The sequence below is a fragment of the Rhea pennata genome, chromosome 20 (assembly GCF_028389875.1).
Source record: "Rhea pennata isolate bPtePen1 chromosome 20, bPtePen1.pri, whole genome shotgun sequence".
Classification (NCBI taxonomy): domain Eukaryota; kingdom Metazoa; phylum Chordata; class Aves; order Rheiformes; family Rheidae; genus Rhea; species Rhea pennata.
In genome coordinates, this window is record NC_084682.1 from 8,541,695 (window position 1) to 8,568,341 (window position 26,647).

General features: G+C 53.5%; 1 protein-coding gene across 2 annotated transcripts in view; it reads right to left on the reverse strand.

Moving 5' to 3' along the window:
- CAMKK1 (calcium/calmodulin dependent protein kinase kinase 1) overlaps window positions 1-26,349 on the reverse strand; it is a 43,479-nt gene extending 17,130 nt beyond the window's left edge. Inside the window, exons 1-9 of one of the 2 annotated variants that reach the window (XM_062592186.1) lie at window positions 25,799-26,349; window positions 20,099-20,146; window positions 19,670-19,723; window positions 17,720-17,771; window positions 16,825-16,958; window positions 15,986-16,022; window positions 14,038-14,059; window positions 13,370-13,458; window positions 235-434 (exon numbers count right to left, since the gene is read on the reverse strand). In XM_062592186.1, the coding sequence (XP_062448170.1) occupies window positions 235-434; window positions 13,370-13,458; window positions 14,038-14,059; window positions 15,986-16,022; window positions 16,825-16,958; window positions 17,720-17,771; window positions 19,670-19,723; window positions 20,099-20,146; window positions 25,799-26,251 (1,089 nt within the window). In that variant the 5' untranslated portion in view covers window positions 26,252-26,349. The remainder of the gene's footprint in view (window positions 1-234; window positions 435-13,369; window positions 13,459-14,037; window positions 14,060-15,985; window positions 16,023-16,824; window positions 16,959-17,719; window positions 17,772-19,669; window positions 19,724-20,098; window positions 20,147-25,798) is intronic. The other variant, XM_062592187.1, reaches the window with a different exon arrangement.
- Window positions 26,350-26,647: the final 298 nt, after the last annotated feature.

The following is a 26,647-nucleotide window of genomic DNA, read 5'->3' on the forward strand; positions in this document are numbered from 1 at the left end:
ACCGAGGTGGGTAACAGCAAGCAGCCCCTTCTCATGGGAGGTGACACCCTCCAAGGCTGCACCGATGGAGGAACTGGCCCTGAGTGCAGAACTAGAGCTTTGGTTTTAACTAACAACCCTCATGTGCACAGTGGCCCCGGGGTGGGCAATCCACCAAGGATACAGGGCTGGTGCTACCCTTCGTGCCTGGCCTATGGGTCCCTGGAGACTGATCAGCTGTGATCAAAGACCCACCTTTCCACTGAAACTTTTGCCAGTGTCTGAAATGGCCTCTGGTGCCATGAAGGCCGGTGTCCCCGCCGTGCTGGAAAGCTGGGCGTCGTTCCCTTCAAACTGATTACTGACTCCAAAATCAGCTATTTTGACATGCCCATCGTCTCCTAAGAGCAAGTTGGAAGGCTTGATATCCCGGTGAATGATCTTCTGGTAGTGCACTAAAAACCAAAAATGATAGGAGCACGGTCTGCAATGGTAGCTGACCTACCCAGAGAAAATCCCTGGCAATCCTTCTAGAAGGATGCAAGAAATGGTTCTGGCTCACACATCCCATTCATAGATCAGCAAACACAACATGGAAAAAAAGCCACTCCCTACAGCTCATCCACTGTGGTGCCTCACTGCAGAGCACACCAGAGCCCAGCGCTTAACTCTGAGAAGAATACAACCAACAGTTATGCAAACAGGCACGAACCCAGAAACAGCCCAACCTTTGGGACAGAGCAGAGCTATTAGAGAGGGAAAAATCATTCAGGTCTTGCAGATTGGCTCGGCGTCATCAGACCAGCTGAGTCACTGGGCAGCTGGTGGTACTAAAGGTTTGTGGGATTCAAATAAAGAAGTTAATTTTACACTGGCTTATTTTAAAACTGTCGTGTCATAAAGCTAATCAAAATGGGCAGAACTACATCCAGAATGAAACAGGCCCAAGGAGACATTTAGGTAAAATAAAAGTAGCTGCAGATGAGCATCCAGGCCAGCCAACAGCTCAGAAATCGGCCAGTATTTCCAATCCAAAAGACAGCTCTCTGGCTACTGACCAACCACCAGCTAGTTGATGCCACAGCTCCAGAAAAGGCAACAATGTCTCTCTAGGCTTGCCTCGCAACAGGGCCCACAAACAGAAACGACCATGCTTGTCACGAGTTACCACAAATTCCCCCACCACAAAGCTACACCAGTCACTCGGACTGCTCTCACACGCAGAGCTGTGCCCAAACCTCTGCTATGGAGCCCTTTCAGAGCAAAGTCTGCTCCAACACGGGCCCTTCGCTCTGCAAGGCTGCAGCAAGGCTGCAGCAAGGCCTCCTGCCCCACCCTGGCTTCATGGGGCCTTTTCTGGGAACCAGCTGAATTGTTTGTACACCAAAAGCTGAAGAAACCCTTGGGAAGAGCTTGGATGACCAGAGACACACTGAAAACACCAAAAACCCCTTTCTTCTACATGCTATCTGGGAAGCAATATTGCATCTGCAAGAAAGCCATTTCTGGGCCACTGGGGGAAGGAGGAAATTACAGGAAAGCAGCTGTCTTCTTGGTAACTTTGAGAACAAATCAAAGTTAAAACACATTAACTTTCAGAACACAAAATGGCAGCAAAAGCCGAACTGCAGCAACTCCAAGAGGCTTTACTGAACAGGAGAGGAAATGCTGTAGCCTTCCCTGCCTGCCCCAGGGGACCATGACCACCGAGCCCCGTTATGTCTTCCCATGGACTGTAAACGGAGCACGTTCCCTCTCGCACCTCCCACAAGCACCTTGCGTATCTCCTAGGAAGCGCATGGCGGGATGGGGGAAAATGCTCTTCCTGCTTTACAAACCTGGTCAACGTGGTCATCATTAGGTCACCACCAAAGCAGCACGCCCCAAGGAGCGCACCAACCTGCGCTTCAGCACCCGGAAAGAGCAAATCTCATATAACTACTCTTTTAAAGTCAACTTTCCAGCATGCCATGCTTGGGGTAGAGAAGTTGTGCTTACGGATAGTTTCGGGGCAAGGACCTCTCCTCAGTTTAAGGCACTGTTGGTGGACGTGCAATAAAGAGCGCCCCAGCCACACGCAGAGCTCTAGGACCACCTTCATATAACCCATCCGGACAGCGCGCGACGGCTGCATGGCAAAGAGGTTTCAGATGAGCCGTTGTAAGTGGTCCGACACGGCCAGCTGACTCGCTACCATCACACACAGGTTAAGCAAGCCGATCCATTCCCCGCGAGAGCTTAGCTAGAGACACGGCAGACAAAAGTGCACTGGAGAGCACGAGCTGAAAGCCCTGGCGGTTACAGCCTCCTCCAGCTGTGCCCAGTCGCACGGCCACGCTGCGATGTGAACCAGCTAACGCTCTATCAGCCTGGCTAGACAGCCAGGGTAAACACTGGAGGCCCGGCAGGAACAGTAATTATGCAGAGACATCTGCTCCACAGCAAAGCTGGTGGCAAGCTGACATTTCATTATGGTAATGGAGCGAGAGCGGACAAAAATAGCGGGGGGAGGAAGTCGTTTCCCTCCAGGAAGTGATCAGCTGCCTTTCATGCGGGGATCTGCGTGAAAGCCGCCGAAGAACACGCGTGACGCCATCAGGCTAAGTTTCCCCAACATCTCCCCCCAAAATACAGGTCACACATATGTGGACTGCACAAACTCATCCCTGCGGCTAGGTCTGCAAAAACCAGGAGAGCTGCCCCAGGGAAGCAGGTACCCCGGGCTCTTTATTATTTCTTCTGCACAGGAAAGGAAAACAGGATTCCCACCTGAAATGGCCATTTATCCTTTAAAATGCATTCCCTGCCTTTGCACAACCCAGAGGAGCAGCCAGGCTGCTCGCCCATGCCCGGGGCTTGCTCAGCACCCGTCTGTGCCTGGTGCCCAGCAGGTCTGGCCACCGCGGGTTGTCAGGCTCAAGAGCAACGTGAACATCAGACAAAGAAATCAGAAACGCACCCGTTGCAAAACCAAAGCAATCAGGCACAGGGGTGACCATTTCCGTCTCCCAGAGCACCAAAATCCACACGCTTGGCCCGAGCGGCAGCGCCAGCGGCCACAGCCCTGCCCTGGCTGGCTCAGGGGAGAACATCAGCACCATGCCTCCGGGGCCAAAAAACACACGTTACGCTGTCAAAAAGGCTGAAAAGACTTCTGCTGTCTGCAAATCCTCCCCCTTCCTCAGCATCGCTGGAGCAGAGGCACCAGCCGCGATGGGAGGAGGATGGAGAGAAGCACCCATCAGCCTAACGAACGAGGCCCCCGTTATAGCTCCTGAGGCTTTACGAGCGGCTCGGTGCGAGGCTGCACACCTGATTTCGGGCAACCCGAAATCCCCAGCGGCAGCTTGAGCGCTGGGTGCCCGCCAGCCTCGAGACGGACCCTCGCATCGGCGTCCCCCCCCCTCCAAAGCCCCCCATGCAACGAGGACGTCAACTGCCCCAAACGTGCTCGTTCCCACGTAAACGTAACTGCCTTCATCCCTCCCGGCGTTAAAACCGATGGCTGAAGCGGAGTGGTTGTCTCAGGTTGCTTTCACAGATTTCCAAGAAATGCTCCCGCCTGCTTTTGCCTGCAAACAGTTCGGCTCTTGCAAGCAGGGGTCAGCAGCTCGCTGTAACAACGTCTGTGGTTTCTGTGCCAACAGACCTGATTTGAGAAATAAATCAGTACTGCTTTATAATGAAAATGAAACATGGTGCAATATTACAGAGCTCTTTGGAGAAGGCCCAAATCCGCAGCGCTCAGATAAATTCACTTTTATTAGAACCATCCTTCACCCCTGTGGAAAGGTGATAGTATTTCAGGCCTATTTGCATCCAAATAACAATCCCTGGGATTTCTAGAGCATCTCCTAGGCAAAGGTCCCAAAGTGCCTTAGAAATATCTGCTTGGAAGGTGCAAGCATGAGATGAGGGTGCAGGTACAGAGTTTCTGGCACATCCTGCTATGCTGCAAAGCCTGAACGGACACGGCCAAAGCTCATGCTAGCTTTCAGAAGTTAACACTAGTGGTATGGCTACAACGATTTGGGCATTGCTGTACAAAAGGGAGTTTCTCAGAGCAGTGAGGACACGGGCCTGCTGTGCTGGGCCAGGCTCCTTCTCCTGCTTTCGTCCCTGTCCAGCAGGAGCAGAAAAAAAGCACCCACTGCCTCCTCCAAAGGTGCCCATGACCTTGCAGCTGGTCGTCATGGGAGAACTTGTCCCCGGGACAGACTCCTGGAGAGCCTCCCCAGCCAGACACTTGGGTTATTCGCCTGTGGCTGGGATTTTATAGCTTTTCAATAGTCTCGGCCAGTCTGCATCTGCTTCTCTCTTAATCACACAAGCACTGCCAACGTGGCATCTCATTACCTGATGGGACAGCCTGCCAGCAACGCAGAGACATGCTCATAGCTGTAGGGTCATGCTCTGCTGCCCGGACCCCAATGCTCAGTGCTGCCCTTCCAGCAGATGAACAGCTAGTTTGCATTTCCAAGGTCTTAGTGAAGCAACACTTGCTAATTTAGGACCCCATTTTAGCACACATTGAACATCACCTCTACAAAAGGCCAGTGGGTAACTGGAAAAAGATATTAAAGGAAAGCAGAGGCTTATGTGCCACTTCACTGCAGGACCAAGCTCAGGCTAATCAGAGCCAAACTTCAGTAACTTCTAAATTAAAAAATTGCCAGAATCACTGCTGATAAGCATGTTAACCCCAAGAGGCTCTCAGCCTCCAGCAGGTCCCCACCTGCCCAAGGAGGTGTGGGGTCAGGGCCGAGGTCCTGGAGCACCCTCCTCTGAACTGCACCGTGCTGCGTGGATTTGCGATCTTGCGGCATCCGCATGCAAAGCGGTGCTCAGGCAGGGATGAGTCTTGGTGGCTGCGATGCAGCAGAGGAGGCTGGGGTAGATTTAGGGGAGGATTTTGACTGGGGAGTTCCCAGTAGTTCCACACAGCACACGACGCTGCCTGGAGTCTCTGCGGGTCTCTCCCACCGCTCCACTCCCCTGCTCCTTAAGGGCTTGGTAGCGAACCCCTGCCAAGCATATCGTTCAGTCCCGTTCAGCCCCTTTGCTGCCTTCGGTGGGATGAGATTTTTCCACAATATGCAGCTCATCTCACAACTGCTCCTGGTTGTTTCCAGATGCCTCTGGCTATTCAGAGTCTAAGTGGGCTTTCCCTGTCATTCAGAAGCAAACATCTGGGAAGCGTCTGCCTAGGTTAACTGCCAGTGAAGACCACAAGGGAGCAGAGAGGAGTGCTGGGAGAAGAGAAATGAGATTGGTCCCTGACCCTTTTGGAAAGGGTTCCTTTCACTGCACTCCCTTCTGGAAACTCTGGAGCTCCAGTAGGTTATTACAAGTGTGCTAAAAATTATATGCACAGCACGTTACAATGCACTGCCATGCTGTGCTGTTTACTGAGGCTGACACTGAATTATATCTGTTTAAAAACAAAATCCCATCCCCATTCAAGAGGAAAAGCAATCCATATGGTGCTACTGCAGAGACTGCTTAGTATTTTTCTCATATCACCTCCGTAGCAGAGAGACGATTTAACATCCTCCCAAGGAACCCACTGCACCACCAGCAGGCTGCACTTTGGACCAACCTCCTGCTCTTGCTTGCAGTGCCCTACCAAGGGCAAGCCAGAGGAGATGGCTGTCACAGGCTGGGCAAGATCAATACCTCCTTGTGCTCCCCTGCAGTCCGGGGTTACGTTAGGGGCTGGGGAAGGAGCCCAAGTTCCCTGAGAGAAGAACAGCAAGCCCAAACATCAGCCAGTTTCTTGCCTGTAGCTTTCAGTGTGAGATGGGTGCACACTCTTGGTGTTATGGGGGCCACTGGGTGCCCCAGGGTGCACCAACGGAAATCAGCCCAGAGCCTGGGGCAAAGGGACATGATCTGAAAACTGGCTTGAGCATCAGAGCTCTTGGAAGACCCAGTGAAGCCCTGCTGAGACAGGCAGAGTCCAGCTTGCTTGTCAGTTTAAGGTAGAGATGTCCAACCTCCCCAACAAAGACACCTCATTACAGGATCACTTACGGGCCAACAGCTCCTGCTGTGCACCTGCCCTCAGACTTACCGCTGCCATACGGTCCAGCCCACATAAGCACACCCCATCATGTCACCTGTCACATCTAGGGCAGGTACCCCATCGTTGGCAAGCATGCGCAGGTCCCACCATGGCTATGCACGGGCCAACATTCAAGTGACTACTGGGAAAGGGAGAAACAGAGTACGCACCAAAAGCACTGCTGAAATAACCTCCACTGCTCCCTGCACTAAGCACAGTGGCTTTCGTAAAAATAAATAAATAAATTAAAAAAAATCCACCAAACAAATCAAACTGTCTGACCTTTCTTAAAAGGCTCAACCACATCTGATCTGCTCCAGCTAATTACTCTCACCCTTAATGGATGGCATCTTATGCATGGTTCTCATCCATCGTGTACAAGCGACACTCACTGCTGTGTGAAAGCTTTTTGTTTGCTTGTTTGTTTTTAAACGCCCAAACAGCCAGCTCGGAAGCCAAGAGAGCTCCTCAGCAGGTGAGGAAGCCATGCCAGCCCCCTCCTCCTGGTGCTGCTGTTTCCATCACCCAGTGTTGGGAGACCCCAGGGCTGGGTAACAGTGTGCTCGAGAGCCTCCAGAAGAGACAAGCTTGTGTTGACTCGGCTGTTGATTTATTTGCTTAACTCTCCTTTTAAGATAATGGAAATTATGCTCACATATCGATAGTTGAGTAGATTAAGTCTTATCTCAGGAAAGCCAGCTCTGATCAGCACACCAGGCAGTTAGTTACTGCCGCTGGCTCAGCGTGTGGGAGCACTGCAGGCATCTGCCAGGACGGGCTGCCGAGCGCCGCGGCTGCGGAGGGAGATCCAAGGGCTGCGGCTGCACGTCGCGACCCTCCCTCCAACCGGCCGCTCAGGCAGGTGGGACGAGGTTGCTCCGGAGAGGAGACCAGGACCGCTACCTTTGCTTTCCCTAAGCGCAGTCACAGGAGGGAAACCACGCGTTTTCCATGGAGAACATGGAAAAAAAAAGTCTTCCTTTCAGCCACGCTGAGAGCGATTACACCTTACTTACTCAGGCTTTACTAAATGAAGGCACTTGTGTCCCAGTCCTCCGCCAGACTGGGACATCCGGCCGGCGTATCCCCCGTGTTTAGATGGAATAAGCTTCTCCCCTCATGCCTCTCCCGCGGCTCCCACATACATCCCCCAGCACTGGGGGAGAGTCTAAGGTTTCTGCTCTTTTTCTTGAGCCAAATGTCTGCTCTCAATAGGGAAAAAAAAATCTCTTGCCAGCAGACAGCAGCTGTTAAAGAAAATCCTCCTGTTACATGCTTCACCTGCTACTCGTTGCCACCATTCATCTGCCAAGGCAAACTGGCACACCACCAAGCTCCTCTTCCCAGCAAACTAATTTACTGCTCAGTTATTAAATATAAGTCTGCATTGAATCAATCCAGAAGGAAATTGTCCTGTCTTCAAAAAATCAAACCTGCATTCAGCATGTCACCACATCCAAGATATCAGAAGTTAAGCAGTAAGCAAAACACACAAGCATATCTGCCTTAGTCCAGCAGCACTGTAGGGCTTTTTTTTTTGGGGGGGGGGGGGGGGGGGGGGGCGGAAGAAATTTTCAAATCCTCTAGTGAGTATTTTCATCCAAACGTCCTGTAGAAGAAAGCTTCAGTCTGAAATACCGTTGTGCCCTCACTGATAAGGTTTGAAGGGTCCAGGACTCCAGCTTTTTCTAACAGAAAACATCCCGTCACAGGGATGGAAGGACACATGGCCTTGCAATGACAGCATTGACAAGGACTCTGGAGCCTGGAGAAGATGCTTTTGAAGGATGATTTGGATTTGAAGGACCTTTGATGAGATGGAGGGCTATCAAACCATGGAAGCATGGTGAGGAAGGAGGGAATGATCACTAGGAGTTGCTCGTGGCATCAGTTGAAAGCTGCAGGACCCTTTTCCCATGATACGTAAAGAGGATGTAGCAGATGTAAAAGATTTACATCAGTTTTAAAAGGGATTGGACAAATTAATGGGAAAAATTGCTAAGGCTATTAAATACAAAGACACAACTTCTGGTGTGGGAAGTGCCTGAGCCACTGCTGTTGTATGCAACTTCCAGCTTTTAGGATTTACCTGGCCACTGCTGATAACTCTCTTTGTGCCACTATATTCACTTCCTGACACAGTTCCAGTGAGTACAATCAGGGGAGCAAAGCTGGGCTTATCTGCAGGGAGATGTACCTGTGCATCTCCCCAGTCCAGAGAGACATGCATGTGCTTTAATTAACAATGCAAATAACCCAGCAAAATGTTTCTCTCCAGAAAAGCTCTTAAATATACACTTAAATTCGTGGTACTTACAGTCTACATGCAAAAGCCTTCCTGTCACCCCTTGTGTCCCTACACTAGTCAATAGATTTGGTTTGGAGCTGGATGCAGAGAATGGGCATGTTTGCTCTTGGACCCTGCTTCTGCCTCTGTTTCTCCACTATCTGTGACTGTGCCTGAGATCTTGCAGGTATCAAAGTGCACTACTTGGTATTAAACTTACTAAAAATAGAAAGGCAGCCAAAAGCACTCAATAAAACAAGGTGGTAGCATGTCCTGCTTTCGGGATGAGGTGGATTCTCCCCTCCAAGACAGTGTCCCGGCCTCCCCCTCACTGCATCTCCGCTAGACTTTCTACTTGATGCAGAAAGTTTCTGCTGCCACCACCTCAGCTGCAGTCTCCTTCCAAATGCCTCTCGCAGGAAGCGTCCTCCATAGAATCATAGAATCAGTAAGGTTGGAAGGGACCTCTGGAGATCATCTAAGTCCAACCTCCCTGCTCAGCAGGGTCACCTAGAGCGTGTTAAGACAGGGTTTTATCCAGGCGGGCCTTGAATATATCCAGAAAAGGAGATATGCCATGCCAGCAAGCATCATGAGCAAGCTCCAAGCATAGCCCAGTCACCATGGGCATAAAGCGACCAGGGTGCCACTACCGCTAAAAGGGCCACCCACGTTCCCCATCTGCTTGGCCACAGCAGCTGCTTCCCATTTCACACGTACCTTCTGCATGGAGGGCAGCACGCTGCCCTGGATTAACACCTTCCAGGCTCCAGTTTCTAACTTCTAATTTAATAAAACCCTACCAGCAATGATGCATTTACGGCTGTGACCACTGTGAGCTTAAAGCAGCTGCATGGTTATCAAGTGTCCCAAATTACATAACAATTATGTATGCTTACATTAAAATTACCTTGCAATCTGCAGATTGCCTGGCAACACTCTTCCTTCAACGTGCACGAATGGTGCACTTTTCCCCTGTAATTACATAATAATTACCATGCATTTACCCAGCAGTTCTGAGAGAACACCATTTTTAACTTTCATTTGCTAATAAAATAAGTGGTTACTCCATAGCCCAAAATAAAGCATCCTATTATTCCTGTTTTTGTGAGTGCTAGGGCACCCTATCATTTATTGCCTGGTTGTATTCCCCCTGCTTGGGACTAGGCACACTTTTTTTTTGGACTATCTTTTAGTTTAGAAGTGTCTTCTGAGCAAGAACTGCTATGCAGGCACCAGCGACATCCAGCACAACCGAGCTTGGATCCCTTGGCTAAGGCATTGCAGGGTCTGCTATAATACGAATGCTAATGAGAATATAAAAAGCCGCAGTGTTTGCGTCCTTCAGAGTCCACTGAAAAAAACAGTCATGAGCTTCCCATTCTCATTCGTATATACATTTCCCCTGACTTTCTGGGGTGATCTGAAGGATTTTGGCAGCTTTCAGCACATTGAAGCTTCTGCACCATCATAGACGTGCAAATACTGATTTCATTTCCACCTGGAGGTTGGTACTTCTCCACAGATTTTAAACAAATCAAGAGCTAATGTTGCATTTCAATGTGCAGATAGACTAGAGTGCTGCAAATCACCTCCTCTGTCTTGGCAAGGTCCATCCGGCCCAGCAGACTTGCTCTCCACAAGCGTTTGAAAGCAGGCAAACATTTTCAGTGCAAGTACGGGCTCTCTCAGGCTACACGGAGCCATGGAGCTGTTGGGGGCCGTCAGAGATTCAGTGAAATGAAGGCAGATACAGCCCAAGGCCCTACGGTTGCACGACACAGTGCTTTCAGTAGGACACAGCTTCATGCTGCCTTTTTGAAAGCATATTTGAAACAATTTCCTTGGTTTTGGAGAGAAACAGGTATTTCCTATGATTTAAACAGCTGAAAGCCTCCCATCCTCGGCTAAACAGGGATGGTGTCCCAGCTCGCTGTGCCCCAAAGGTCCTTTTCCTGCTCACTGACCAGGGATGATGGCGCTACATCAAGGGTCCCTGTCTCTCCTCGCTCACTGCCCTGCCTTCAGATTTGCTACTGTAACTGCGTGCCTGGATATGTCAAAATAAGCCAGTTATAACTGACCTGTATAAAAGGGTACGGTGCCCAAAGGATGATAAGCTGATTATCTTTGCAGAACCAGCAACACACGGTCTTCTCTGCTGTCAGAGCTGCGCAGCCATGGCCTCGAGGGCAGCATGGACAAGGAGCTGGAACAGCACCATGGACATGAGAGGAGCCAAACACTTGGATGTTCAGCTTCTTTCATCCATCTATCCATCTGGCACCCCATCTCTTGCCGGAGTCAATAGCTTTGGGAAAAGCATCAAACCGAGCAGATGCAACACCCATGGTACGCCCATTCTCTGCTTTAGACAGCCTGATGGGAAACTGCCTGTACGCTCGTATTTAATAATCCTTGATGCTCCTTTCTTCCACAGATTTGTCTAATCACTTCTGAGCTCATTTAGTTCTAGTGTTCACTATGTCCTCTGGTAATGAATGTCACTGTTTAATTACATGCTACACGAAAGAGTAATTCCTTCTATTTTAAACGTGCTACCTGATTATTTTGCTTTGCTACCCCGCGGCTCTTGTGTTGTTAAAAGTCAGAGAAGATCCATTCCCTGTACATCTCTACTATGAGGCTCAGGATTTTAAAAGCCTCTGTCATACTGCCCCTTCCTGTAACAGTTTTCCAAACTGAGGAGTTTGGGTCTAATCCTTCTGTACAGAGATACTCCAGGACCACCCTCATCATCTTTCTCTGGACTTTTTTTAGTTCTCAAAATGTGGTTTCTGGGACAGGATGAGCAGTCGCACACAGGATCCAAGATATTCCCTTCTTGCATCTAGGAGCACACCGCAGAATCAACAACAGCACAACGACATTTTCTGCTTTAGTCTCTATTCCATTCCCAGTAATTCTCCAAATTCTGTTAGCCTTGTTGACTGTCACTAAGCAATCAGCTGGCATTTTCAGGAGCACTATCCAGAACAAAGTCTGAGTGAGAACAGCTAATTTAGGGCCTGTCACGATGTACGTATTTTTAGTGTTGTTTCTCCCCCTCATGCATTACCCTGTGATCAGCAACATGGAATTTTACCTGTCATTTTACCATGCCGTCGCTCACTACCAAGGAATCTTTCTGCCAATCTTTGTGGTCAGTTCTAACGATGACTCTCCTGACTAATTAAATGTCATCACCAACCTCTCCCATTTCGCACTATTCTTTTTCTGGTCACTTTGGAAAACACTGAACAACCCCGGCCTCATTATGCATTCCTCTTTAACCTATGACTTTTCTCCACTGCAAAACCATATTCTTCCTTTTCTGATTGTCCATCTAGCTGTTGAACCAGAAGACCATCACGCTAGTGCAAAGACTTTGTTTCTTTAAGAGCTCCTGTTAACCGACATAATCAAAAGCTGTTTGCACTCCAAGTACACTGTAGGATCCAGGTCACCTTATCTACACATTTGTTGATTCTTCTGTAAAAACTAGATGCACGAGGCATGAATTCCCTCCGCACAAGCTGGATTGACTCTTCCTCCTCGTATTCAGCCATCCCACCACAGTCAATTCTTCAGTACACTGTCTAAAGAGATCAGTCAGTGGTGAGCGCACCCATCACTGAACGTTGTGAGCTGCTGTCTACAGTGGGGACAGTCGAACCAAGGAGGTAGAGGCATATATGTAGCTCACAAGCAGCTTGTCTGCTACAATGTGTGCAGCTGGTACACAAGCTACAACTGCACACTAGCTGACTCAGAACTATCTCTCATATAAGAGACCATGCAATGGGGGCCCCTGGAAGCATCCTGCGCATGAACAGACCCAAAGCAAGGAGCAGTACTGAGGGTAAAGGCAGGAGCCTTCTGCTGGAAACGGGAAAGAGCCTCAGGCTAGCACAGGTAAGCAAAAGAGAATGAGTTGTGCCTTCTGACTAGATGAAGATCCTGGTGTGAGGCTCAGGAGCACCAGGGAGGCACAATGTGGTATATTAAGCAGCATGGGACTAACGCTAGCTAACGGTGTCACACTTTGTTGAAGCACCAGAGCCTCTATCCACTGGTACCCAGCTCCACTGCCCTGGCTATTTTCAGAGATCTTTCATATCAAAAAGCAAGCAACTGGCAAATTCAAGGGCATCTGCAGGCATAGGTCATAACAGAAGCCCAGCCACAAAGACAAGGTTTGCAGATCTGCAGCGAGTAAAGGGCACCCTCTGACAGCCTCAGATGCCCTGCCATGGAGAGCGAGCGCTTATCGGACACCAGCACACAGACCACTCTGCCTTGTATTGTCACCTCGGGGACTCTTCCCCTCCCGCTGCTCCCCTTGGCCAAGGTAAGGCTGGGGCAAGCCAGGTTCACGCCAGCAGGGACATGGCAACTGTGCTGGGGCCAAAATTTTCCCTGTTGCCATTTACAGACCTATTGTGGCCTCCCTGTACTGGGAGGACAGGTGCTCAGCAAAGATTTTGGTCTCAGCCACACGGGAGCCAGGCATGGGAGAAGACTTGTTAGAAATGGTGATGCTGACCTAGCAGGCCACGTAGGAGAGATCTGTTGCTGGATTTGCAGGACAGAGCCTCCTCCCCAGGAGGGCACAGCAGCGCCAGGCTCTTGTCACGCCACAGCCGAGTGACGATGATGATGGGTGAGGCTGCAGAGGGAGCAGACGGGGGTGGACGCTCTCCTAGCGCTGCTCCCCAGCTCTCCCGTGCCCAGCTGGAGCCAGTGATTTGCTCCTGCTGAAGCTACCTGACAGTCTGTGCCTGCAAAAGCCTGTTTCCCTGCCACTGCCTTCTAAGATACTCTCCAGAAAGAGTCCAAAACACAAGAAAAAAAGCTGGCCATTGTTCTCCTAATATCTTTCCCACGGAAATGCCTGCCACTGGCACCCACAACATGGCCTGGGTAAATCCAAGCTGGGAAAGGCCACCAGCTGCCGCAAGGGTGGTCACGCACGGTCAGCAGGGACCCTCTCACTTGGCTGACAGCCTGCCGGTGTCGGGACACTTCCCGGTACTCACAGTACTCGATGCCCAAGACGATGTCTCGGAAGTAGAGCCGAGCCTGCTCCTCGCCGAAGGGCTGCTCGCAGGGCACCTCCATGACGGGCCTGCGAGGAAAGGGAGAGGGGGAGTACGCGAGCGCTCCGCACGGCGGGGATTTGAGCTCCCCGAGCCACCCTGCCCCGTCGCGGCCCCGTCTCCCGACGGGAGCCTGCATCAAGCAAGGCTCGATCGGCTCCCCGAGCCTGCCAGGCGGCTTCGTTCGGCAGCTTAGCCCTGACCCGGCTCAGCGGCTCCGGCTGGATTTAAGCAGGACGCGGTCTCTGCGAGCCGAGCCGACTGCCCGTCGCCAAAACCGGGCGCTGGGGCCCCTGGGCACCCAGGGGAAACCCCCACCCGCAGCACCTCTCTCTCTTGCTGCCATTTGAGAGACGACCTTCGTTTCCCCTTCTGCCGCCGCCTTCTCCCCCTCTTTTACACAGTTTTTTCTGCTGCTGAAACTAGGGAGGAGCGACGCGAGCGGCGGGGCTGGCAGAGCCGCCGAGGGAGGCTCATCGCCGCCGGCCGCAGCCTCCGCCGGCCCGCACGCAGCAGTCCGCCCCGCCACACGCACCTCCTTCTCCCACAGCAAGCTAATGGAGACCCCCCAAAAACTCAACGCAACGGGCCCCGGGAGGGCTACCTACCCTTTCCTCAGGAGGTCAAACACTGCAAGGGAAGGAAACCAAAGCGTGAATGAACCAGAGAAGAGAGCGCCGGCCTCACGCGCGTTTCGTGCCTACAGAACACCGCCCCTTCCCACACCTCCCCGCTTGCCTCTTCCCCTCCCCTGCGAGCAGGGCGCCAGGGGACGCGGAATTAAAACCTGCCTCTCCTCAGCGAAGGGAACCCTCCCCGCCTCGCGCCAGCGCAGCCAAGGCGGCAGCGGGCGCGAACGCGCCGGCCGCTCCGAGCGGCGGCCGCCGCCGAGGCGAGCGCTGCCCGACTCGGTGCGTTCGCGGAGGGGGCTCGGTAGGACGCCTTTGCTAAGCCGCCGACGCCGACAGAGACGCTGCGAGAGCACGTCGCTGCGAGAGCACGTCGCTCTATCTCTGCCGCATCAATCCGCAGCGCGGCGGCACGGCTCCTGAGGCATAACCGCTCCCCGGCAGGTGCTCCCAGAGGGGATTTATCGGCGTGCCTCCGGGTTCGCGGAGCACGCAGAGCTCCCGCGCGCGGTCGGGGCTGAACGAGCTTGCGCGGGGCCTGGGCCAGCGGCGACGCGTTGCTCTGCTCCTTCGCGGAAGTCCGCGGCCTCTCGCAGCGGGGTTTTAGCGTACAGCGTTCGGCAGCAACGCGGGCTCCGACGAGGACCACGCGTGCCAGGCCTGCTGCGCGCCTGCCTCTGCTCAAGGGAAGCCTAAAACACCCAGCGAGGGCACCCAGGGCCAGGCGGGCCCTGCGTCGGGTCCAGGCTCCGGAGGGGCGTCCGCAGCCCCGTCCCCGAGAAGTACGGCGCGCTCCCGCTAAAGATCCTGGCAGCAGACGGGTAGCGTGCAACTAGCACTGCTTTTCAGGGAAGGGTCCGCCGTTATCCAGAAGACCTCTTTCCTCATGAATTAAGTGATTCCTTCCCCTGCTAAGAAATCCTGAGCAGCGCTGAGCACAGGCAGCTCCTCTCGCTGCAGAGGCAACTGCGGGCAGGAGCTTGGTTTTCCAGCATCCCGCTGCCTGAACCCCAGGCAGAGCACAGAGGAGCGCAGGCGGCAGGGAGGGGACGGGGTACGGATGCCGCAGCCGGCCGCTCAGTGCCAGGCACCAGTGCCACCGCCGCAGGACTTCCAGTGGGACTGCTGCCATTTCTGGGACCTTGCTCCACGGGGATGGCTCATGTTTCTCTTCTACAGCTTTCTGCCCTGCCTCATGCATTTATTTGCATTCAACAAAAGCATGCATTTCCTCAACTCTCCTGTCCATCCCCAGCAGGTCAGGCCTTCAGCTGCCCTCTCCACCACGTGTGCTCCAGCCTCGGCTGCTCCGCTGCCGATGCCACCAGCACTCTGCCAGGGCTTTGGCCAAAAGGGAGAAGCGGCCTTCCAAAGGCAAACGGATTAATTTGCAAGGCAGAGCCCTTGCTTGCAGGCAGCTTCAAAAGCATCCCATAATTACTGCAGGAGAAGCAGCCTCTGAGCCCATTTCAGTAGGAAAGATTAGATAGAGCAGAGGTGTAATGTGGTTGGATGTCCACCTCCTCTGGCCCATCTCAGTGCCTCTCAGGCCTGAATCTCCAGGCTTTCCCCAAATCTGGAGTTGGACCATGGTCGGTGCTTCAAGGTTTGCACAGGAGGAAGACAAGGTGGATGGAAATTCCCCACCCTTTGTATGAATGTGTGGGTCAGCTGCGATCTCCAGATCGGACATCCAGCAGTAGGTCTGGGCCAAGAGGCCAAATGCAGCGATGCAGCTGTCTTAAGAGGTCCAAGGCTTAGCAGGAAGTTGAGCGTGTCCGGAGACATCACTAGGGGCACCTCTAGACTAGATGTCTTTGGGTCACCCCCTCTATCCATAGGCTACAGGAGGAGTCCAGAGAGACCAGCTTCAGACCAGGAGGAGAAGAAACCCTCCAGTTTTGTTCATATACAATGACGCACTCACCCATGTACAAGTTGTCTTCTGCAGGATCATCAAGGACCTGTAAAAGATAACAGAGATAACAGAGATAAGGGGAGAGGGAAGGAAGAGAGAGGAGGTGAAAAAAAAGATATTTTTCATCAAAAAACATTTTGCAGCTCCCTATACGCTGTGTTGAGCTGCAGAGCATGAAGAATGACCTAGGCTAATATTCAGAGACTCCTGCAGAGAGGGAGGTTTTTGAAAGACACTGATTTTCCTGTCTCCAGAAAAGCCTGGGCTTCTGCCTATATTTGGAGAAACTGCTTACAAATAACAGCACTTCTTGTCCTAGTCTGACCCCAGCCAACACTGAAAACAGCTCTGTGCACCTAGCATCTGTACACCTTCCCGGGCCTTGTCTACGCACAAGTTTCACTGATCAAAGCTAGCCGCTACCACCAGGGCACCCAGCTGCTGCCTTCTCGCAGGTCCACCCCTCAAGGACCACGACAAGCACATCAGTTTGTCACATGTGATTTGTGTCCCTGCTTGGGGTCACCAGCCTCAATTTTGAACCACTGTTTTAAACCAATTTTGGCTGAAGCAGGGGCAGTCAAGGAGTGACCCTCTTGTAATGTAAAGAAGATTTGCTTCAGCGTAGCTTGGGGTGGAGAGACTCACAGAGACATGTGGATCAGCCCCGCTTCCCACTTGCACACCCTCCTGGATGGACTGTGGGAAGGGTGATGCTCTCAGAGCAAACACGTAGGCTGGGATTTTTAAAGATCTCCAGGATCTGGGTCTCCCAACTCCTTTCACCTTTTCTTCCCAGGCAGGGCCCCCAACTGCTTTCCCCCACCTCGTTCGCACCCTTGCCTCACCTCTATCAGTTTAACGATGTTGATATGGTCCAGCTTCTTTAGGATGGCTATTTCCTGATAGACTCTGTCTAGCGGTGCCATCGGCTTTGGCTGCTCTCCGGAGGCCGCTTTTGACCCTCTAGGAGGAGGCCGACCTGCAACCGCAACAACGTGGGATGGGGAAGAGCTTGCTTCTCAGCAGCACCCGGCACGTGGGAAGAGGTGGCCACCAGCCAGGCTCTGAGTGAGCCCAGAGCCTCTGGGGCCTGACCCCCAGGTGCAGGACAGGGCAGGGACAGAGGCACCTTCTCTGTCCTCGCGGCACTTCTTAACATCTGACTTCTCAGGGATTTCAGTAACTCCTAAACTGGCCACACTGGTGACCAGCAACTCCAAGAAACGGGCAGCAGAGCCAGACCCCCTGCAAGATGCCTCCAGGAAGAGGAAGTTTTGGAAGATCTCATCACCTCCTCACCGAAGCGTTCAAGTCTCCCCCCTGAGCAGAGCTTTCTGAGCCCCACTCCTGCTGGCTTCCAACCTGGCCATCTGCCACATCCCTTGGCCCTACTGCCAGAGCCACGTGCCATTTAAGGGGTTCGAAATGCCCCCAGGAGGAGGGGGTCTACCCGGCCTAACTTCCAGCATTTAATTAGGCTTCCTGGATGGTGGGCAAGAAACAGCCAGCACTTCAAAGAGACTCAGAAAATCAAAGCCGGGAACCTAATTACCGAGCGCTTTTAATTTCCCTGTGTTCGTGCCTGTCCTTTCAATGCCCACGGTGCTTTAACTCGCCCCCAACTACGCGGGCGGCTTTCAAATGAGGCCGTGCGCTGCAGCCCTTGCGCAGGCAACGTTTCTGCGGGGAGACCCGCCTGGCTGAGGACAGCAGGCAGACCTCTGAGCACGAGATACCCACGTGGAAATCCATACTGCTTCAAGAGCTTCTTTTTGGAGAGGACTTTCATAGCCTGAAGGGAGAAGAAAAGGCAGCGTTAAAGTGCATCGCCGCGAGCTCGGAATACGCTGGGCACCCTCAGCCCGGTGCTTTCCGAGCGGCATCGGCAGCAGAGAGCGGAGCACGGCTGCGGCACGAAGGGAAGCAGGTTCCTGCCGCCGGCCCCCTCCCTCGCAGCGCCGGGAGCCCGGGCACGGGGCTGTGCTGATCTCTTCTGCCGTCCCAGCGGCATTACCATGACGGCGAAAGGTGATCTGAATTCAACACGCCGTCGGCTCTGCGTGCCGGCAGCCTTTCTAAAGGTCGCTCCCGCATCCCCGGCAGATAAACGCCGCGTGAGCAATCAGCTCCTGGTGCAATTTGCTTAGGAAAACAGTCTGTGCTCCCCAGGGAGGGGATGGCTGCTCTCGCCTTCCCCTGGAAAACGGGTTGTTACTCCCAGTCATTAAACGTCCCTGTTTGCCGTTCAGCACCGGAGCGACCCCCGCGAAATAAAATTCCTCGAGGTCTCCCGCCGGCCGCTACCCACGCGCGCCGACGGAGCGAGGGCGACCGCGGGGACCCCGGCGGGGCCGGGCGGCGAACCCGCACGCGCCCCGGGAGCAGGATAAGGCTCAGCTGGGCGCGCGAGCAGCCAGGTAAGGGCGACCGGACGGGCCGCGGCCGGTGCTCGGATTTGCTGCCGTCCGAAAGCCTTCAAAGCACAACAAACGTCCGTCGCAACCACTTCTCTTTGCAAGCTGATTTAGAGATGGGAAATGGGATGGAGCCGTGTCCCGAGGCATTGCAGAACCGTGTCCCGTCGGCGCAGCGACTCCGGACGGGATCCCTGTCCGCACACACTCTGCTTTTTATTTGCTGCTCCACCGCAGCGCTCAGCTGTTTTTTTATTTTTCTCTTTTCCCCCCTACTCACTGGGAACGAATCTCCTGCGGACTGGGACACGGAGGCGCTTCCTCGCCCGCGCTGGCCGCAGCCTTTCTGTTCGCTTTAGCGGGAACTAGACCCAATTCCCAGCACCCGTTAATACCGCATCTACCAGCAGCCTCGCACAGGGCTGAACACGACAGCCGGAACCAGGAGCCGCGCTCTGAATTACCCCTTGCTATAAAGCCTTGTGCTTTCTTTAAAATTTTAGTCCTCTGTACCATGCACACTGGCTTTAAAGAAAATAAAGCAGGCAGCAAAACCGTAGCGTCGCGCTAAGCCGCCGTACACGCGAACGGGCTGCTCACTAAAGGCCAAGCAAGGGCTGGTTTCCTCCAGTTCTCTCTCATTGCTTTTCAACACAGAGATAAAAATAAAAATAAAATAAAAATAAAATAAAAATAAAATAAAAATAAAATAAAAATAAAATAAAAATAAAATAAAAATAAACACACAAGCGTGGCCGCGCGCCAGCCCTGTCCCACGAGGCTGCCGCAGGAGCCGCGCTCTCACTGCGGTGCCTCCGATGGGTTTGTCTAGATTAGGAGAAGCAGCGGAGATTAAGCAGGATTAGCGAGCACACCGCTGCTAACCTGGACGCCCGCTTTCACTTCTGGCTTCGGTTTCCCTGCTGCCCGTCGCCGGCGTTAACCCATGCCTGGCCGCAGCGCCCGCGGCCATGACCAAAAGCTTTCCATTTGCAAAGAATTGAAAGAAAAAAAATGCTCGGAAAGCATGGGGGACAGAAAGACTCGCCGTTCCCTGGGCTTGGACTATTTCAAGGCAACCTTTTTTTTTTTTCCTACTCATCATTTGTTTGAAATTTGGAGAGGAGACACTAGCTGGGCTGTTGGCAACCACTCTCAGCACGCCGGGAAGGAGCACGCAGCCCGCGGCGAGGGCCGTCCCGTCCCGTCCGGCGGCGTTCGCTTGCGAACCGCGAGGGAACCGGACTGGGAGCAACGCGGGCGGCAGGACACTTACGTAGTACTTGTCGTCGTTCTCGTTGTAGGCCAGCTTGACGACGCCGTAGGAGCCCTGTGAACAAGCACAAGCTTTCATGGGTTTGGGGGGTTGTTTTTTTTTTTTTTTTTGCTTTCCTTTCCCTCTTGGCTTGCATTAGCACACCGAAGGCGTCAGCGATACCTTTGGCGAGCAGGAAGCCAACTCGACTGCCCTCGGAGGGAAGGAAACTTGAATTTAGACTTCAGAGGAAGCGCTTCCACTTCGACCTCGAGCGGAGCTCAGTCACGCTCGCAGGGCGAAGAGCGAGAAAAGAAAACCCCGAATCAAAACAGACACCCGTCCCCCGCTCGGCCAGAGGGACCCCCCGGGGCGGCGCGGCGTTCTCCTGCCCGTCCCCGCGCGGGCGCACCGCTCGCGCCCCGAAAACCCGCCGGCGCGCCGACGTACCTTGCCGATTTCGCTCTGCAGCTTGTACTGGTTGAGCTGCACGCAGTCCTGCGGGGCGAAAGGAGAAGGCGGTCAGGGCGCCCATCGCTCCCGAGTCGAGGCGAAGGGCCGAATAAAGAAACGCTAAACCTCGCTTAAGCCGCTACCCCGTCGGGCTGCCAGCGCTGCGGTTTTCTGACGGCTCGGGACAAAGCCGCAAGCCGCGGCTGGCACCAGCCTTGCTCCGGATCCAGCCTCTTTGCACGGACAAAGCCGGGATTTGGGAGGGGAAAGACGCCCGCGGCGGCTCGGCAGGGAGGGACGGGGCCGTCGCCCCGCGGCGCATTGCGACGAGCTGCCAAGGACCCGGGGGGGAAGCGCTGAGCTCCCGCCGCGACACCCACACGGGCTCACCCCTGCCTTCGGCGCCCAGCACCCGTTTGGGGCGATACCCCGGGAAGCGCTTCCGCAGGTGGAGGCCAAGAAGCACGAGCAGGTCAAAAAAACCAGCAGCAGCAAAAAGATAATTCATCGACAAACAGCGTCTACCCCGACCACGAAGGTGCACAGCGACGTCCGCCGCAGGGAGCGACGAAGCCCAGCTGCTGGGCGCCCGGCATCCTGCTAGCCCAAGGGCTCGTCTTGCATTTGCCCCGCTGCTCACAGACCTCCTGCAAGCAGGTCGGGCCACCGCCCGACCAGCTCCCACCAGACGGACGATAAGACAACAGGGAAGATGAGAACCATTTAGCAGGTACAGAAGCAATTCCCAAAAGCTCTCCTGGACCTCGCTTCCAGCCCCCCTCCCGGCTCCCCACCGGAGACTCCCGGGCTCCTCACTTCTCGCCAAGCGATCTGTGACTTTTTAAGCTTGCAAGCACTGGCTTGTCAGGAATACAAGGAATGATTTAAATCTTGATCTTGTTCCCACCGAAGGAAGTTTTTTCAGCTGCCCCGACAGTGAAAAGAGCCAACTGTGAGTAACGTGGCCCCAGGAACATACTAACTCCGCTGCTAGCGAAGCGTACAACATCTTTCCGAAGGCAAAAACGCATCCGTCAGCACTAGGAGCAACAGAAGGAAACACAGTGACTCAGCAAGAGACAAAGTGTGACACATAAGACCATCAAAATGGTTGGAGAAAAGAAAAAAAATAAATTAAAAAAAAAGAAAAACTCAATTTTATGAAACAGGACTAGACTTTAATACCTTATTTTCATAGTCAAGAAAGCAAGCAAACATCTGAAATAGGGTGAGATTCGAGCGCAGTCAGCAGGCACGTATACGAGCAACTATTCTCTTTACGTCATCCTCGAACCGTGCAAACGTCACCGGGCGCGCGGGGCGCCGGGGAGGCGCGGAGAGCCCTCGGGCTCGCGCTGCGCACGGCCCTGCCGGCTCTGCGAAACGGAGAAACAAGGAAAGGAAAAAGCCGCAACGCTCGCCCAGAGGAGCGGGGAGCGCGCCAGCGCGGGAGGTCCCAGGTTACAGACGCAGGGAGGACAAATTCCCCGTGAAAAAGCCAAGGCAGCAGCGTCGCCTCCCCGCCGCAGGCTGCGCTTTGCGGGGGCCCTGTGCACACGCGGCACCGGCTGCAGAGACGGGGCAGCTGCCAGGCGAGCGGCTCCAGCGAAGAGAGCCCTTCTTGCGGGGCGTAATCCAGCCAGCTGGGCAAATCCTCTTACAGCGCGTTTATATTTAGCGCGACCAAGGAGGGCCAGGGCCCGTTCTGCGTGTCTGGGGCAGCGACACCTTCGACTCTGCCACCTTTCCACAGTACCTCTTGTCTCTGGCTAGAAGATACCACCTTCTTCCAATGATTTTTTTTTCTTAATTAGCCCAGGAGGAGGTCTGTGCAGGCTGTTCCAGGTCCGGCATGCAGCCAGGCAGAGCACTGCTGCCCAGCGACGCTCATCCCCATCAAACCGCTCACCTGGAAACATCCCTGCAAGTCTTTTGCCCTCAGCTGAATCAGTCTCCCCAAAAATGCCAGGACAGCAGCCTTTGGGGATGTTTCTTTCCATGCAACTCCACCATACCGTACGGCCAAGGGAAGGACAGGGTTCAGCAATATGAAGGAAATGGATAAAAATGGGGATGGGAACACCAAGGAGGGGCCCCAGGGAAGGCAATGCTGAGATTTTGTGATGCTTCAAGCTCTCGAGGTCAACACAACCAAAATCAAACTAGATTATAGGTGGGTTTTTATTTTTTTTTAAATCCCTGCCACGCAGCACTGAGGCTGGCAGGCTTGCTACGTTATTATTTGCTTCTCCTGCAAGAAGGCGGGTAATTATGCTATTGCTTTATCAGAGAGAAACACCTATCTCTGGGCCAAGTGTTTCTGACAGATAACATTGTCAAACCCTCTCGATTTCATCCCACGACGTATTTGCCACTGCTGATAAACGCGGAGTCGAGAACCTTAATGAGATCCTTTAATGAAAAGCTGTCAGCCAACGGGGCTGCTGGGTCCGCTGCAGCATACAGCAACCGTTCCAGCCTAGAAACAAGATGCCTCATTTGCCAGGGTGCCTAAGGGCTACTCAGGAGAAGGAAGGAAGGAATTTGTGCCACCAAAACCACAGCTGATCAGAAATCGCAAAGCCAAGGCACAACGAAGCCCAGAGTCTGGAGCCGGCTCCATCAACAACTGCTGATACCACTCTGCAACGGAAACCCTTGAGAAGTGGCCACCTGCCTCTGCCACCCGATGGGGGCACAGGGACTGCACATGAGCACTGGCGCCCTTCCTAAGTAAGGCATTCCCAAAGGCAGGGGATGAGGGGGGGGGAAGAAGAAAGAAATCAGGCTGGCCGTGCACATATTTATTGGAAAAATTCTGGCCATTAAAAAGAGCCAGATTCTCCAATCTAAAAAATAACTATGAGTCTCCTCAATTTGGAGATAGGCTTTGAAAGACAACCTGTGAAAGAAAGCTGGGAACTAAAAGCCACTAATCAAAAAAGAGGTGATTCAAAGCCTAAAATAAATAAATACATGAAAATAAAAGGCAGAGAGGTGGCACTGGCGGCAGCAGGGAACATAAATTTGGAGCCATAGGCAGGATGTGGAAAGCCAATGAGCTAGAACAACTTCACCAGTGATCCTGGAGGGCGGAGAGATCATGCCAACAGCAGGGATGGAGGGACTGGCCTGCCAAGGAGTGGGTGGATGCAAGGGAGAGAAGGGCAATGTGTAAGAGACAGGAAAGACAATTTAGGCAGCCAGGAAAGTGGAGAAGACAAAGTATAAAGCAATTTAACATACTGGCAGGTTTAGGGAGGAAGTCTGGAAAAAGATCTTTTACTCTTCTACTCACTCTCCAAGTGACATTTTCCTTGGAGATCTGGTCTAAGAGACCAGCACTGTGTGTTCAGAAGCAGCATTTAGCAAGCAGAACCTGCATACTTTCAGAGATAAAAGCCCTACCTTTTCAGGTGGGACAAACTCCATCAAACATGTGACAAGATCCCCAGCAGTGTCAGAACATGCTCACAGACACCATCTCGCCCTTCCCCTTGGTGCATGTGAGCACTGGCACACTGCCCATGCAGCAGAGCAGAAGCTACTTTCACCAGCACCATGGAAAAACCTCTCTTCTGGCCATGCTGTCAGTCTTCCTCAAATATGGGGGAAAAAAAAAAAGTGTCATGTAGAAGGTGGGCATCTGCCTGAAGAGTGGAGGCAAGGTGCTTAATCCAGCAACAGGATGTCACCGTCCACCACCCACTCTGGGCACCAGGTAAATCCTGCTGGGGTATTAAAAAGCTCAGTAGCATCTCTCTAACTGAAAACCAGAACATCTATAATTCAGTGGAGAACCGCAGAGGTCCAGTTGCCCCACTGCTCATTTCTGTGTTACTACTCCGGATCAAAGCTACAGGAATCAGTGATAGCAAAGCAGTGAACGGCTTCCAGAGGACTGCGAGTTCTGCGCTTCCTTGCGGACCGGAGCGAGCTGCAATCACCCGCTGCCACAGCTGCTCTGAAACCGACCCCGGACGAGCCCCGCTGCCGGCACAATCGGAGCGCTGCTGGGCCGGAGAGCCGACACACACGCGTCGTGCGCTTTTCCAAGAACCGGCTCCTTTCCCTTCCAGTCGCTCTCATTAAAGCACGTGGTCAAGGCAGCCGCGATCTCTGTAGGTCGTTTCCTGCAGATCTTCTCTATCAAGCGGGACTGCCACAACCTCGTCTCGCAGCCGAAGGCCCTTGCCAGAATTCCCAGAGCATCGTTTGCACAGCATCCTTCTGCTCACACGGACAAGGGGGCAGAATACAAACTCGGGAGGGAAGCAGGAAGCCAACAGATGTTTGGCTCCAGGTCACCTGGACCCAGACTGGCACAGGTCTAAATCCCGGTGATTTCGGTGCCTTACGATGCCAGGCAAGATCTGCAGGGAGATTCAGGCTTTGCAGCGATAAGCCTGACGATGCCCAGAGGGACGTGCCCGCTCCACGGCGCCAGCAGAGCACCAGGTCGCCCATCGAGCCGGTGAGGCAGGCAGCGCTGCAGGCCCCCGGCTGAGCCTCTGCCCCGCGCGGGGCCCGGCACCCCCCACAGCTGAACTCGCAGGCTCAGCACCGCCAGCTCGAGGCCAGAAGGAGCCCATGGAGAGGGCCCAGCACTCGCCTCACAGGGAGGGCTGGAGGCTTCCCGGGGCTCAGCGCCAGGAGGGTTGCAGCCTCTCTGCAGGGCAAGGCCATGCCTGCACACGGTCACTGCTCCCGTCTACCTCCCCCCTCCGAGTCACCCCTCGGAGGGTGGCACGCACAGACCCCTCCCGTGCACCTTCCCCTGCCCCGTCCCAGTCCCCTCAGGCAGAAACACGGGAGAGCTCACCTCACAGGCATGCACGCGGGCAGCTTTAGCTGGGAGAGCTGCAGTGGTGACACATCTACCCACAGCCAGGCACGTCCCCCACGAGCAACCCCAGGAACCACAGCCTGGGGCCACATCCACGCACACGTGGCAACTACCGGCACGTGACATTGCCAGGGCAGGTCTGAACCCAGGTCTGGTACCGAGGCAGCAGTGCCAAGATAGGACCTTCTCCAGCCGTCCTGGAGAAACTCCTCTGAAGGAGGGAAGGGGAGGGCAGGGTCCAGGCCCTCAGCCCCCACTGCTTTTACAAACATATACAGATGCTTCAAAGGAAAAAAAAAAGAGGCACAGACAAGAGTGGGGAACACCAGTGCCTTTAAGCTCTTTACAAAAATTAAATCATGCTTTAATAGTGGTGAAACATAATAGGAGATGCATAATCTCCAGAAGCTTAAATCCATAAAACGCCAGCAGCAAAGCCACCTCGGCTGCTAAACCCCCGAAGGGCACACGCTGCAGGGACACAGCGAGCAAATCCGCCTGTCCGCAGCCCTTTCTCCGAACAGCCTTACAGGCTGCCCATGCGCCGCGATTGTACAACGGGTCCAAGGAAATAGGGAGTCTCAGTGCCCTACTGAGCTGATTCCAGGCAGGTGAGGGCTGAAGGAGCCACGCATCAGGACCTGGGCTACACCCAGCAGAGGCTTCAGGGCTGTATGTAAAGGTGTCCAGCCACTCCAAGCTCATATAAGCTTATAAGCGCCTATTTTCAGGAATTTCCCCATTATTACCCTCGGAAAAAATGCTTTCAGATTTACTAGCTTCAAAGGGCTAAAGACCATCCAAGACTCGCCTTACCTCAACACCACAATTACAGTGGAGAACAAGCCTACCTCTGCATCTGAGATGGAGACCCGATTTGACTCTATCGTTGGTCGCCTCATTATACGTGGCGATGGTCCTGTGGCATACGGACCATAACCTGGAGTGCTGCTAGAAGCCAAATAACTTCCTGTTGGTCTTTCCTGAAGAGACAACTTCCTACTTGATAGCACGGGTCTAGTGGGCGGTCTCTTGGGAACATGTCTCCAGAGAGCATCTCCTGGCCCTTGGGAAGGTAGGCATTCATTCATTCCCACGTCACTGTTGACTCCATTTCTTTGGATGTCTTTCACGCTATCAGAAAAAACTGTGTCATTTTCCTCAGTGGTGTCTTCACCGTTTTGATCATGTCTGTCTGGGCTGACAGTCACTTCTATGGCTGCCACCCGCTCTGCCAGGTCAGCCTGCGCGTCTTTGCACGTGTCTGTGCCTCCATCCACGGCATTGGTGGGAGAGTCCCCCATCGCTGCAGCCGGCTCCCCTGGTCTCAGACGGCACCGCAGCGAGCCGCGGCACTAGCGCTCACAGACGACACGTGGCACGGAGGAAGCTCTCCATGGAATATCTAAGAGGAAACACAAACAGGTCACTGAGTGATGGTGTCAGCTCTGCACAAACGTAACCAAGGCGCCCGTCTAACTCCTTCTACAACACGGCAGGGAAAAAAGAATGAAAGCAGGACACTGGCAGGCTGCAAACATGTTGCAAACACCCAGCAGGAAAGGCAAAACCGACCACTGAGCTAGACAGGAAACTTTTACAAGTGATGAAGATGCAGTTTTATCTGACAAGCAAGAAGTCACATGAATAAGGAGAACTTCTCCTTTCTGTAGCTAGACTGACCGTGAACCAGAGCTTAT